This window comes from Setaria italica, chromosome IX (genome assembly GCF_000263155.2).
Source record: "Setaria italica strain Yugu1 chromosome IX, Setaria_italica_v2.0, whole genome shotgun sequence".
In the NCBI taxonomy this organism is placed as follows: domain Eukaryota; kingdom Viridiplantae; phylum Streptophyta; class Magnoliopsida; order Poales; family Poaceae; genus Setaria; species Setaria italica.
The window spans coordinates 2,930,019-2,945,002 of record NC_028458.1 but is presented as its reverse complement, the minus strand read 5'-3'; the positions used below and the strand labels follow the sequence as shown (position 1 = coordinate 2,945,002).

Genomic DNA, 14,984 nt, shown 5'->3' with positions numbered 1-14,984 from the left:
TATTTAAAAAAATTTGACCAACTCTTCTTTCTTTCTTTTATCAATTTGTAATGGAGTCGTGCACGATTTTGCATATGAGGAAGAATTGCATAGGAGAGAAAGAGATGAAGAATCTTCTCATATACAATTGCTGCCTTTTATTTATGCTACCTTGAAAGGAACAACCACTAGGAGAAGATCAAGTGGATGAGATGAGCATATAGGTTATAACTAAAAAGATTAGAGAATTTAATAGAACAACACTGCTTCTTCAATTAGTAAACAATTGATAATCCATGCATACGTACAACTAATATAATATGTAACATGATTTAATTTAATTCATTTATTATCAATTATACAATCAACTCATACAACAGTACTAATTCATAATTTCATAGTAATTATTTTTGAGATAGATTGAGAATCAAATCCTAATGTTCCGTGATTATTTATGATGTTGCACACTAGACCTAAACGACGAGACAAATCGATATATACAGAAGTTAGTGAACCTTAATCTTCATATATTTCTCACTAGATCCTTCTTGCTAGCTATCCTATATCATTTATTGCACAATGGACAATCCGTTAAACTACAATTTAACTTTTGCTAACAAGCATAGCTCCACTTTGATAGCCAGCATTAGTTTTTATTCCAAATCCCTCCATACATAAATGTTTAGATCTATGATATTGAGATCACGTAGAAAAAAAATGGTATGGGACATCGCACTACTGACATCTTACTATGTGTTTGATACTAATTTTTTTTATTGTAGTCATTAGCTGAACAAGCGGATATTTTTTTCTTGAAGTTGCATGGTATGATACATCGCGCTACTAACATGTAAAATTGCTCTTCAGTCAACCATATTATGTTAAGGGTAAGAGTGTTTTAAATGTTACACCATCGTAATAAGATGGGTGAGTGAAAAGTTTTAACTCTTTTAGTTTGGAAGTTGAAAATGTATTTTTTAAAGCTTGCTATTTTCTTTAAAAAAACTTAAAAATAAAATTTATCCTGTTACAAAACTCCAAAATAAGAGCATAGCAATAGCTTAGCAATAAAGAAACCTTACAGAAAAAAAATCTATCTCAACTATATATAAATAGAAGACATACAACCGTATCTACTACCCGATTACCATGTTTATATATTTCATGAAGCAAAATACACAATTTCAGTAAGGTACTGAAATCCCAATAGTAGTACTAGTACATGGTTAACTTTGATGTAACAAACCAGTTCAAATCCGGAGCCAGACTGTCAGTCAGCCGTCGCCACACCCGCGCGTCAACCCGACTGATCCCGATCGACCCATAATAAAAACTAGTAGGAAAAGAAAAATAAATAAAAATACGCGCGACGAACAGAGAGCAGCAGAACACAAACACCCGCACCGATCCAAGCCAACACAGCCCCCTCGGGGACAGCCCACGCGAGATCCAACCCCGAGTCCCGGCGCCGCGGCCGAGGCCGACCAGATCCACCTCACCAGGCGGCGCGCATGGCGGCAGCATCGGCGGCGGCGAGGATGCTCCCCGACGGCGGCGCCGACGACGAGGAGCGGTGGCTCGCCGAGGGCATCGCCGGCGTCCAGCAGAACGCCTTCTACATGCACCGCGCTCTCGTAAGCCGCCCCGCCGAACCCTAACCCCTCCGCCTCCACCTCCCAACTGCTGCTTTCCTTCCTCGGTGTGTGCTCCAATCGTGCAATTTGGGCGCAGGACTCGAACAACCTCAAGGACGCGCTCAAGTACTCGGCACAGATGCTCTCCGAGCTGCGCACCTCGCGGCTCTCGCCGCACAAGTACTACGAGCTCTGTGAGTAATTGTGATCCCGGGCTGCTGGGTGTTTAGAATTCTGAAAGTGGGATAGGTTGGGGTTTGATGATATTCACTTGTCGGGCTGCAGACATGAGGGCGTTTGATGAGATGCGGAAACTGGAGATGTTCTTCAGGGAGGAGACCCGGCGGGGCAGCTGCTCCGTCGTTGATCTGTACGAGCTTGTTCAGCATGCTGGCAACGTCTTACCGAGACTGTGAGGCTCCTCAGCTCTGCCCCCATTTTGCATATTCTCAGTTCTCATTGCTACGCACTAAATGCTAGTAAGGAAAATAAAGCACATGCCCCCTTTTTCAAAACGATGAGATAGTTTGCTTATCTTGAGAACACAACTTGTGAGTGGCTCTTTGCTGTGCTGAAAAAACTACTTTGAATAAAGTGCACATCTGCTGACACGTCATGAGTGAAGTAGAGTTTATGCTCATCTTTCCAGTATCCACTCTTGAACCCAGTACATCATCATGTCAGGTTACCACTAGTTGTTTCTCTTTCTGCTGTAGTTGTTACATGCTCAAATGAAAAAAATGTTTTTTTTCACAAGGGGTGTAAATGTTGCAGCGTTTTAGGATAGCTCCCAGAATTGCATGTTAACCAAAACTTCATCCCACAAGGCTCATAGTCAATGTCCCTGACTTCTCTAGAATGTCATCATCCAGATTAAAGAACCTCATCATACTGTGTGCTTATGAATCAAGCTGATGTGCTTCCTTTTCTGATGTCTTTCAGTTAATGTCCACATAATTGATGATGTGATTGCAGTCACAGATATCCAATTTGATTGGGGTCTTACATGTTTAAACTAAAACAAGAACACAAAACATGGAAATTCTTTCACACTGGCATGCGAGCCTTTACTAATACTTTATTCGTGGAGACCACTTTGCAATTTCCCTGTATATCTAATCAAATTAAATCCACTATAAGCAAACTAGCTCTTTTAGCCTTGCTGAGGAGATTAATTTTCTAGCCTCACTGAGCACTTGTCTGCAGTTTATTTATTCTTAACATACCCCTTTTATAAAAGAAGGAAGTTAAGGCACTGTACAATGGTAGAATTCTACATAGATCATGACTGCAACCATTTTTGGGGTTTACCTGTTCGCTGTTTACTGTAGTTAACTTGTATAAAAATCATTATCTGAATATCATATCAACTGCTATTCATGTTCGCTATCGCTAGTATACTTTTGTTATGATATTTTTTTGCGAAACACTAGTATCAAGATTTTGAACATTTGTGAAACTTATGAAGATGCATGTTTTCATGCCAGTTATCTCCTGTGCACAGTGGGGTCTGTGTACATTAAGTCGAAAGAGGCTCCTGCTAAAGATGTTCTTAAAGACCTTGTTGAAATGTGTCGAGGCATTCAACATCCTCTTCGTGGCCTTTTCCTGAGAAGCTACCTTTCTCAGATAAGCAGAGACAAATTGCCGGATATTGGTTCCGAGTATGAAGGGTATTGCACCTTTACCTCATGCTGTGCTATTTCTCAATCTAGTTAATTTTGATTTGAGTTTCAGTATTATCATGCTAATTCTACGACACTGTGCTGCCAGTACACAACTACACAAGCGTATAACATTGTTTCTTTTTGCTTCACTATGGAAGTTTATATACATGATTAGATAGTTTGACTGACACAAAGAAAGGCCTTTTAGTCTGAAGCAGTTGTGGTAGGCTGTTTAACCATTTGGTTATGTAAATAACTAAATATTATACTGCATCATCCTGTAGCATTACTCTTTCCAAACCATACAACACGCTGATTGTAGATATGCATTGGCACCAATATCAATTAGTTCCCCTTCATTCTGTACATTGATACAATCTTGCACATGCTTTGGTGCTGCATGTCCTGTGCATTCAGGATCATCATTGTCAACCCTTCTCTGTCATTAATCTGTTAGAGTTTTATCGACCATATTAAATGCATCTGAATAGTCCAATTCCTAACTCTCTCCAGTTGGCACTGGCAGTTGCCCTGTATGAATACGGATAATTACAAATGAGGAACATCTGTAGTTTAGTTCTATTCATTTTAGCTGGGAGTTGGAAATGCATAATGTAACAAGTTGTCCTGATAGTATATTTCCTCTTCAAATGTAAATTTGTTCTATTATGCAATGATTTCTATATGTCCCATCATGCTTTGGAATTCTAATTATGCAGGGATGCTGAAAGCATTAATGATGCAGTTGAATTTGTTCTTCAGAATTTCATAGAAATGAACAAACTCTGGGTCCGGATGCAGCATCAGGTATGTTGCATGCTTGTAATGTACAACATAAGCTGCCTTCGCTTCTTAAATCTTTGCCATGCATTTATCACACTATATAAATGACACAAGTAACTAAACCATTCATTTGTTACCATCCTAGCTGAATCCAGATAATGATTTGTCTGGTCTGCAGGGGCCTGTCCGGGAAAAGGAAAAGCGGGGGAAGGAAAGAAATGAATTGCGTGATCTGGTAACTCAATGACATTTCTGCATATTCTACTTGAATCTATTTTCTGAGTCATGTACTCATGTCACTCATTAATTTTTTATAACCATCTTCTAGGTAGGCAAAAACCTTCATGTTCTAAGCCAGATTGAGGGTGTTGACCTTGATATGTACAAAGAAACTGTTCTTCCAAGGATATTAGAACAGGTTTGAAATCAGAAGTATTGATGTAAAATGACCGTGCTGCTTCGATTTCATTGGAAACTGAAGTAGTAATATGTTGGCAGGTGGTTAATTGTAAGGATGACCTCGCACAGTTCTACCTGATGGACTGCATAATCCAAGTCTTTCCAGACGAATATCATTTACAGACATTGGAAACATTATTGAGTGCATTTCCCCAGCTACAGGTTGGCAACTTTACCCCCTTTTTTTGGCTTGATCCCCTGCTGCATTTGCCAATTTGAATGCCCTATTGTAATGCATCATGCTGATACCTTTAATTGATTCTGTCAACGGTCAACCAAGCACTTGACTGCTTTGCTTTGCCTGGCTTTTTGTTATCTATGGATCAAATTGGAAGATAGATTTTCTTCTTTTCCTTGTGAATGGTAAAAAAATTGGCAATTTTGTAAATTGTATGACTGACAGTATTATACTATTATATATGATTCCAACAGGATCTCATCTACAATGAGCCCACATGTGCACATGTCTCTGGCATTTGTGTAAAACCAGTGCCTTGTTGGAGCAAAAACTAAGCTATGACTGTATTAGCATACTGTGGTACTATAGTAGAATATTTAGATGATGAAAATATGATTTACAGTCCTCTGACATAGCTATAAGTTGCATTTATTGTTCATGTGCTACCTTGTAGAATAAATATATCCAACCAAGCTCAAACACCGAATACTGTGAAGTTTGATTTATTTTGGGAGTTTACATGCAATTTCTATTTATTTCGCCAAGAACTGAACTCATTTTTAAATTTATCTTGCAGCCAAGTGTTGATATCAAAACAGTACTCTCCCAACTTATGGACAGACTGTCTAACTATGCTGCCTTGAGTCCTGAAGTAAGCATCCATAGATCACTATCACTTGATCAAGGCAAATTGTATATTATTGACATAAATGAATTATGCAGGTATTGCCAGAATTCTTGCAAGTTGAAGCTTTCGTGAAGTTCAGTAACGCTATTGGAAAGGTAAAACTCTAGGTGTTGCGTACTAGTGATCATTCATATGATGATCTAATGATAAAAGTTTGCAACTATCATACATACTGGGCAATATGACTGTGCCCTCGTTTATTTATTCACTGTTCAAATTGCAAAGCTGTTTGGCTTTGGCTATAGGAAAACTTAAACAGCCGAATTATGGTTTTTTGGCAGGTGATAGAAGCCCAACCTGACATGCCGGTTGTTGGAGCAGTAACATTATATGTATCGCTTCTGACATTTACTCTCCGTGTACATCCTGATCGGCTTGATTATGTTGACCAAGTGCTGGTAATCTTCTTTAGACAATCATATGATTTATGTTTTTCTCTCACGGTCTGTTTGCTAACTCTGTGAAGCCATTGCACTATAATTGATAGTATGCCAATGATGTAAATAAATTAATGATCTCATGATAGTATGCCAATGATGTAAATTCATTAATGATCTCATGTCAATTGAACTTTCCGGCTCACATTATATTTGTCATTGGACAGGGTGCGTGTGTCAAGAAGCTTTCAGGCAAGGCAAAACTTGAAGATAGCAGGGCAACAAAGCAAATTGTTGCACTTCTTAGTGCTCCCCTGGAAAAATATAGCAATATTGTTACTGCATTAGAACTTTCAAACTATCCTCGGGTTATGGATTATCTGGATATTTCTACAACCAAAGTGATGGCTGTGGTAATAATTCAAAGCATAATGAAGAACACAACTTGCATATCGACTTCTGACAAGGTAATATTTCATGTTATGATGATGCTCTTCATATTACTCAGCAATTAATCATGTCACCCTGTGTTATTGTTTCTTGCAGATTGAAGCACTATTCGATTTAATTAAGGGGCTTATAAAAGATATGGATGGGGCTCAAGATGATGAGGTGAGACCGTACATTTTGTTCGACTTGTTTGTTATCTTCTTTCCTTTGCTTATTGCTGTCAATCTTGTTCAGCTACATCAGCATGGAACATTTCAATTTCATTTTCTAATCAAGTTTTCTCAAACTGTAACTATGCTTTTTTTAATCATTTTAGCTTGACGAAGAGGACTTTAAGGAGGAACAAAATTCCGTAGCACGCCTTATTCACATGTTGCATAATGATGATCATGAGGAGATGCTGAAGGTAAAGTTTAACTACTGATGAAAGTATACAAAATTGCACTGTCCCCATCACTGATTCCACTTTGTGGCCACATTCATGTACTATGCATCTGTGTTGCACAAACCTTTTTTATTTTGAATCAGCTTGCATAAACTGAATTTTTTCTCTTATTTTGTCATATCACTGGAACATGTTCATTCTCTGAAAATTAGGAAAAATATTGTTTAATGTTAGTTCTAATCATGAATCTCTGTTGCTAGGCAGCACTTATTTATATCAGCATTCATGTGTTTAACCCTTTCGGTTTCAAAGTTCTCATTGCAATATGCTTCTTTGTCTTTCAGATCTTATGTACTGTTCAGAAGCATATACTTCTGGGAGGACCCAAGCGGCTAACTTTCACTGTGCCTTCATTAGTATTCTCAGCTCTTAAGGTTTGTTCTACAACTCTTTGAAAATGTTAAGATATAAGGATTTTTTTAATTTCAAAATACTTTCATGGTCAATGCTCATGCTCCTTCAAAAACCTGAAATGTATACGATTGAATGATGTTTTTTTAGTAAGCAACAAATATTTACTCCCAATAAGACTGGGTCCTTTTCCACTTGTGCTTTTAGATTGCCTTTTCTTAAGACTATGTTAGTGAATAGTCACATTCGTATACAGTATCCTCCTAAATTGAAGAAAAACATTCATGGTACTGGCAAAACATCAACAGATCGTACTTTTTTGCACATTGATCTATGCAACCATTATCATTTGAAGCATCTAATACATGGATGACTTGTCTTATTTGCAGTTGGTCAGGCGATTACAAGGTCAAGATGGAGATGTAACTGGGGAGGATGTTCCTGCAACTCCAAAAAAAATATTCCAGATCTTGCATCAGGTTTGTTCATTGATTTATTTTGTATGCATATAACTTAGTTCCACTTTCAGAACAAACGCAACCACTATAAAGTATGCCCTCCCATCCCAAATAGAGTGTCATTCTAGCTTTATTGTAAGTCACACCATCTCAAGTTTGACAAAATTTGTACCAAAAAAACACACCATTATTTATGATACCATTTACGTATCATTAGATTCATCATGAATTTTGATACTATTCTCTATGATAGTTTGACTTAGGACAAAAGCTAGAATTACACTCTTTTCGGTGAGGAGAGAGTATGTTTTTCAGTTATGTATCTTTGCTTTTCACAATAGGAAGATCCAAGGAACAGCGCATATTCTCTGCATTTGTTAACTTTAAGCTGTAGGCAAATTACGGTGAATATAAGTAATAACCTGGCACGCCTAATCTTAGATGCATAATTGCAAAATATTTCATGCAATCACTCCATATTCTTCCACATTCTCATTGTTGTTGTCTTTACATGTCCAGACTATTGAAGCGCTTTCATGTGTTCCTTCTCCAGAGTTAGCTCTGAGACTATATTTGCAATGTGCAGAGGTATGTTTGTAACAATATATTATGTTCCACGAGAAACAATTTATTGTCAATCTTCATAGTTGTCCCTATTTTCTGATTATGATTATTAATTTAGGCCGCCAATGACTGTGATTTGGAGCCAGTTGCTTATGAGTTCTTTACTCAAGCATTCATCTTATATGAAGAAGAAATTGCGGTATGACCCCCTCCCCACCATCTGTGCATGACTACTTACCTGAGTTTGATGCAATTCCTTTCATAAATGTCATTTGATGTGCCTTTTGTAAGGATATTTGATTGCATTTATATGTTCCATTTTCCCTTATAATGTTTCTATGCCACAAGCAGGATTCAAAGGCTCAAATCACTGCAATTCACCTAATAATTGGAACCCTTCAGCGGATGAATATATTCGGGGTGGAAAACAGAGACACCCTCACTCATAAGACAACAGGGGTAATGACTCTTGCTTTAATGTAGCCTTCTCAACTCCAGTAGTCTGTAGCATGAAATCGGTTTTTTTTTGGACAAACTGCAAAACGTCTTGTGTAAATAACATGGCTACTGTTTTGTGCAGTACTCAGCAAAACTTCTCAAGAAACCTGATCAATGCCGAGCAGTCTATGCGTGTTCACATCTTTTCTGGACTGATGACCAAGATGGAATAATGGATGGTGAAAGGTAGTACAATTGATCTAGAGTGTTAGAACTGCTGTTGGCTCTATCTGATATATTAAGAGGTTACTGACTTCCTAGTTGAAACTTTGTTCCAGGGTTCTCCTTTGTTTAAAGCGTGCCTTGAGAATCGCAAATGCTGCTCAACAGATGGCTAGTGCGACAAGGGGAAGCAGTGGATCCGTTACTCTATTTATTGAAATTTTGAACAAGTAAACTCCAGAACTAACTTTGATATGTTTTTTGGTGCATGATTGACATCTGCTGGCTTAAGCCTCATACCCTCACCATTTTCAGGTACTTGTACTTCTTTGAGAAAGGAATTCCCCAGATCACGAACACTGTGATTCAAGATTTGATTGAACTGATTAGGACTGAGAAGCAAAGTGAAAGCACTGTAGCCGATCCATCTACAGAGGCCTTCTTTTCTAGCACTTTGCGGTACATTGAATTTCAGAAGCAGAAAGGCGGAAGCATAGGTGAAAAATATGAACAAATAAAGACAAGTTCATGAGCCAGAACCAAGCACGGCACCATGACAGGTTTCGATTTTGTTGAGAATTGAGTCTTCTTTTTTGGCATGCTTCAGTGGAACAGAAACCATCAGTTTCAGCTGCCTTCGACCAAAAGATGTTTATATGAGCTGTTATTTGCAAGTCTCACGGTCCAAGCTGGTCTGCTCGATCATTGGCAACACTTGTGGGTTTAATCAGGTGGCAATAAGCTCGTGCTTTGGGGAGCACAGGTCTGTACAGGATAACTCGTGTTCGTGTACCGGTTTCACTTCCGACCTGAGTGTCATTGTTGTATATTTTCCCCTCTTCTGCAAAGCGTATTGGTTTAGGTTTCTGTAACATTCAGAGTACAAAACTCTTTTCTGACTGGACATTAATGATTGGTTCATAGTGGTCGGTGGTGAACTTATGCTGGGTGCTCCGTGCCCGCTCGATGGCATGTTGTTACTCCCTTCATCCCAAATTATTATGTTCAGGTGATTTTGTAGATAACATTGCGAATGTTGAAGCTATGTACGTAAAAAGATCAATTTAGAACGGAGGGAGTACTAATTGTAGATAACATTGGTGGCTTGAGCCTATATCTACTCAGCAACATCAAGCTACTGGTGATCCCAAGAATAGCTCCTGAGATCGGATGGGAGCTTCATCCGCACGGAAAGGGCGAGTCAACGAATGTATTGCCCTGGTCTGTTGCGTCTGTTACAACTCGGGGGTGTTTCATTTCCGATCTGGAACAAAATGTCACCACTGCGCTGCCGACAACCGTTTCTCAGCAGACGTTAAAACGAGCAACACACGCGTTAGAGGAAAGAATAAGAACAAACTGCTATCATCAGGACACATCAAAAGAAACAATCTGTGGAAAATTGCTTTGCGCCGAGGGGGCAACGTTCTCGCACATTGCTCATTGAGCAGTGGTGAAGGTAGAGCGATAGCTGATAAATGGATGAGCAAGAACAAAAAAGATCTGCTCTATATGAGGGCTTTGACGCCAGCTTGTTGCATCTCACGCAGCCGCCAAACTGGGTAATATGATTCTTCTTCTGGCACCTCGTCGCTGTCCAGAAGTTGCATAGCCCACGAATAAAAGACGGTTTGAATGGTATCCTGCAACATTTACACCAGAAAATACAAATGTCAACCACCATGTCACCTATCGACTAAGATAAGCCAATTACGAGCACATTATCACTTCTGAAAACTCCAACTAAACTATTTATGAGGTGCAGGAAATCTTGGGCTTTTCACTCATATATATCATGGTAATCAATTCAATATATAGTGGATAAAAACTTGAGCTATTCATATATACGAATATGAACATCTAATGACCTGCTATGTAAGAGTCACCATGAGGTAACTCAGGTTCAAGTAACGAACCATTGTTTGCAGAGCAAGCAATAATTAATTACCCAAACTCAGGGGGAATGTTTGCGATGTTGCTTTGGTTTTATACTTAATTGCACTAAGATTCGTAAATGGGGATAAAGTCATTCACCAGATTCTATCAAGCATGAGAGAGTTCATGATTGAGACAAATTAAGCAACCCAGATAACATTGGAGTTACCTTATAATCAGCTTACCACACATGACAAACATATAGAAAAGGATGGTTAGATATATCCCATACAAATTGCCTACCTGTCCTCCTTCGGTGACCTCTCCTTCTCTATCTCGGACACAGTATATCTGCTGCGTCTGGAACTGAAATATATATTGGAAACAAGCATATGTTGTAAGTAGGACAAACTCGACCAAAAAGAAAAAAATCAACATACAGCTAATGTACTTACGCGCAAGATAATCATGGGTGAAGATCCAAACATTTTTGTTTCCAATACATCAGCTTCTGAAATGTGCAGGATCTGAAAAGACAATGAACTATAAGATTTTTTTTCTTTGTTCTTTTTTAACAAAGCCAGAAAGCTCTTATGTGGCTCTTCTCAGATTAGGAGTTAACAAATAATATTCTACAGAACATAGTTAAAAAGAAGGGGAAAAATCAATATTGGATTCAATAAAGCTTTGGGAAAGGGGAATGCTCAAGACATGAGTCAACAAGGGCCTACCTTGTGATCGAAAAATATGCCCTGTGATGCATACGCTTGTCTCTCTCCTTTGCAGCGCTCGATCACTTCCTTGGTGCAATATTTTTTTAAAGTCTCCACATCACCCTGAAAGCAGCATATGTAATTGTCAATTTGTCATATAACCAAAGATTCTTAAAATGTATGTATGTCGGGTGCGTGTGACTTTTCATGTAAATTAAACAGAATCTTAATTGATCCTTTGAACTTATCAAACAGATCCCTTTGAACTTTGCATTATAAACTTATCTGAAACTCATTAATTTCATAATAACTGCACCGAATTTTTTAATCTTTCACCAACTATACATAAAGAAATACTCCTTTTCAAAATGTAATGCTCAGATCACCATTAATATCTCATATATTATAATGTTCATGACCATGACATTAACATCATATGAAAATGCTTTCAAATGTGAATCTGGTGGTACCAAATTTTCATGGTATAATCTGTATCTTTAGGCTAAGTATTGGTCAAATATGAAAAAGTTTGAATCTTCAGTTGCATGTGCGCCATACAAAAGCTTTGGTGGGAGTAATACACAAACCAGCATCTCATTAGGACAATCAGCAAATCACAATGAATGGAAGGATTTGTCCTTAGTAAGATAAAGGTTACCTTTGAATATGCAGTGAGAACAGGCTTGATCGTTTCTTGAACATCAGCAACAAAATCAGTTAGAGAAAAGGACCTGTGCACAAAACGGTGAAACAGAATTCAGCTACCTCCTGAGTTTCTCAAAGTTATGTTACACACGGCTTACGGGTCTCGTTGCCGAATTTCCCTGAATGTCACCGCAGCTGTGGTTTCTTCAAGCAAAGATTCGTTCAAACTACAAGAAAATAACAAAGGAAAATCAACAGCATGTCAGACACAACAATTTTAATGATTTGCATATGCAAGAAAGAGATCTGCATTTATGTCTTATGCCCATTTGTGTTACTAACGACACCAATGGATTTGCAGCCATGAATGCATCTACAGTAGCCATACTTGGTGCTTTCAAGACGCAATATCTAATGTGCTAAGTGCGCTAGAAAAGCATAGTTCAGATCGAATCCATCTAATTAACCAGACAGAACAAAGAAATGATGGAGTACATCGTACTCTTGAATTTTCTGAACTACTGGATTGTCACTTGTCTCCCATCTTTCTCGGACATCCTCAGCTACCTGCATTTGCATAAGCAAAACATGTATATCCCTACAAGAGGAAACTTTTGACCAGATACATCAAATACAACTGTACAGCATTGTGATGGTACCTCTTGTCCCTTGGTTACAACAGGCTTGGTATATTCATCCACTCTCTTATAGACTGGATGACCTCGGATCTTGTAGAGAGAGAAATGGATTTCAGATAGGGGATTTATATGAAAAAAGATAGGAACAGAGTTTAACAATATCCTCTAAAGATACCTTATCCTTAAATGCTTCCCATTTTTCACCCAGCACCGACTTCTTTGTTGGCGTAATAACTAAATCGGTTCTTGTACTCTTTTCTACTTTAGCAGAAGCATGTCTAGCTTGATGTTTCTTCTTTCTGCTAGAGGTAGAGCTTAACTCTTCCTTGATGATTTCATATCCCTGCTTAGCTAAAGTTGAGGCTCTTGTATCCTTCAACTTTGCAAATGCACCAGATACAACTGGTGAAGCAGATGAGATTGTTGACTTCAATTTAGTAAACAATGTATAGCTGCTTGTGGCATCTTCAGACGTGCCATCTGAATGCGAGGATGACTCAGTTTTCTCCTGTTTTGAAGCTCCAGGAGAACCATCCTTGCAACTTGTACTCTCTTCTTTTCCAAGTCCAAAATTTTCCTTTACCTGTTAACAATTCAACCAAGGCAAAGAATATGTGTTTAAAGAAATTCATGATCCATACTGTATCAAAGTGTTATTGATTATCACTCACCTCTTCTTTAGCAGCAAACACTTTCTCTTTTATATTTGCAGTAACCTAAGAGTGAAAAAAGAATTGCCCCCATAAATTTATGAGCATAAAAAAATAAAGATATGAATAGGACACATTTGTCAATATTAAACAATCATCCTTCACAAACACTGTGGCTGACTACCTTTTTAGATGTCTCCTCAGCTTCACTCCAAACATCATCAACACTTTTGTATATTGTCTCAGTCGTTTTCTTAGTTCTGCATAAATCATATTGTGATGTCTTCAAGTAAGACACTTAAAAGTGCAGAGCTTCATTCATTCAAGTATATACGAAATTTAAACACTATGTAGAAGATTCAAAATGAAAATAGTGCAATACTTCGCCAATTTATACCTTACTTTGAGGTCTTCCTTTACCACACCAATTTTCTCACCGAACTCCTTCATGGATTTTTGGAACTCAGGATTACTGCAACAAATAATAATAATAAACGAAGGGAAAAAGTGCTGATATGCACAATTCTCTATAAAGGTGATCAAATAGTATATAATCAAAGGAGAAACACCTAAAGATATTTAACTATCATATGCCTGCTACATTGATCTTTTTGTGGTCACCATGGCAGTGGAGACCTTAGAAAGTAACACATACCTCTTGGCCTCCCCCTTTAGTTGCTTCGAGAACTCATTGAAAACACTTAAATTCCTGTTATTCAAATGTCTATATCCAGTAATTGCTTGCACATTTGCGCTTGTTGCCTACACCACGTAACAGCAATTGCATGGCAATTAGTAAAATGCAGGTAGTGATGTAATATAAAGGAATACAGTATGAAAATAGGGTTAACGAATCAAACTCCATAGGCATCCCACATTGGTTGGACCATATATTGGATAGAGAAAAAGGCCTAGTCATCTAGATGACTTCGTTTTTTAAGTACAATAAACAAAGGAAAGTCTACCTAACCTATGAAATCGTATTGTTTGTGTCATTGTAAATAAGCAACCCATAATGAAATGAAGATGCAAACCAAGTTTGAATTGTCATTTGTCTTGTTTGCGCAACCATAAAAATAATCCATGGAACAAATTAATTTCACACAAGTCTTCAAATTCAATTAAACACAAAGCATGTGTAGCACAAACTTAGCAAACAAATGGCTCCTTTTTTTTTGTTGGAACTGCAGGACTGAACAAGTTTTCCCAATGGATCCACACTAGTGGCTACTCCTCAACAACAAAGAAAATGCTCATCAGCTATTTCAGACGATAGACTATTTCTCGACAGAACAGAGCAAATGACCATCTGCTATTTCAGAAAAACATGACCTTTACTCATTTTTGTCTCGCTGTCCCCTCCTAAACCTCTTCTAGACACCAACGCCCACATGTACCTTGCTATTCGAAATCTATTACCAAAGAGCTAAAAGAGACTGAACTCCACTCACCAATCGCAGCGCGGCTTCGGACGAGGGCCGCCGCAGAGCCCGGAGCAGCGCGGAAGTCGCCATCCCTAAAGCAATCAGCGGGCCGCGGGGCGAAAGCCTGCCGTAGGGTTCCCGCGAACCTTCTGACGGTGGTCGGGGCGGCGAAGCGGCTCTCCGAACTGCCTTAACTGGTGGCGCGCGTGCGGAGGGAGGAGGCGGCGGGAGGATCGCCGGACGCCGGAGCTGGCGGCGCGCGTGCGGAGGGAGAAAGCGGCGGCGGGAGGGATTATAGGTTTAAGGGAAGACGGGAAGGGGAAGGACCAGGGTGTAATAATAGTAA

The 14,984-nt window shown here is 38.7% G+C and overlaps 2 protein-coding genes across 2 annotated transcripts; one reads left to right on the top strand and one right to left on the bottom strand.

Moving 5' to 3' along the window:
• Positions 1–1,334: 1,334 nt before the first annotated feature.
• LOC101756461 (vacuolar protein sorting-associated protein 35B) lies at positions 1,335–9,635 on the top strand. Its single transcript, XM_004981342.4, has 22 exons — positions 1,335–1,613; positions 1,711–1,807; positions 1,899–2,025; positions 3,101–3,286; positions 4,000–4,087; positions 4,242–4,298; positions 4,392–4,481; positions 4,562–4,684; positions 5,278–5,352; positions 5,424–5,483; positions 5,670–5,786; positions 5,993–6,232; positions 6,312–6,377; positions 6,532–6,621; positions 6,945–7,034; positions 7,401–7,490; positions 7,989–8,057; positions 8,152–8,232; positions 8,385–8,492; positions 8,614–8,717; positions 8,810–8,923; positions 9,009–9,635. Exons 1-22 carry the CDS (start codon positions 1,491–1,493, stop codon positions 9,223–9,225), a joined length of 2,412 nt encoding a protein of 803 aa, XP_004981399.1. The 5' UTR covers positions 1,335–1,490; the 3' UTR covers positions 9,226–9,635.
• A 244-nt stretch (positions 9,636–9,879) lies between these two features.
• On the bottom strand, positions 9,880–14,960 carry LOC101756060 (mitochondrial import inner membrane translocase subunit TIM44-2). The gene is made up of 14 exons (XM_004981341.3): positions 14,666–14,960; positions 13,870–13,976; positions 13,612–13,686; positions 13,399–13,474; positions 13,236–13,280; positions 12,740–13,147; positions 12,586–12,654; positions 12,429–12,493; positions 12,085–12,153; positions 11,940–12,012; positions 11,300–11,404; positions 11,024–11,095; positions 10,872–10,934; positions 9,880–10,336 (listed from the first exon to the last, which is right to left on the bottom strand). The coding sequence occupies exons 1-14, from the start codon at positions 14,726–14,728 to the stop codon at positions 10,202–10,204; spliced, it is 1,425 nt and encodes a 474-aa protein (XP_004981398.1). The 5' UTR covers positions 14,729–14,960; the 3' UTR covers positions 9,880–10,201.
• Between the last annotated feature and the right edge of the window lie 24 nt (positions 14,961–14,984).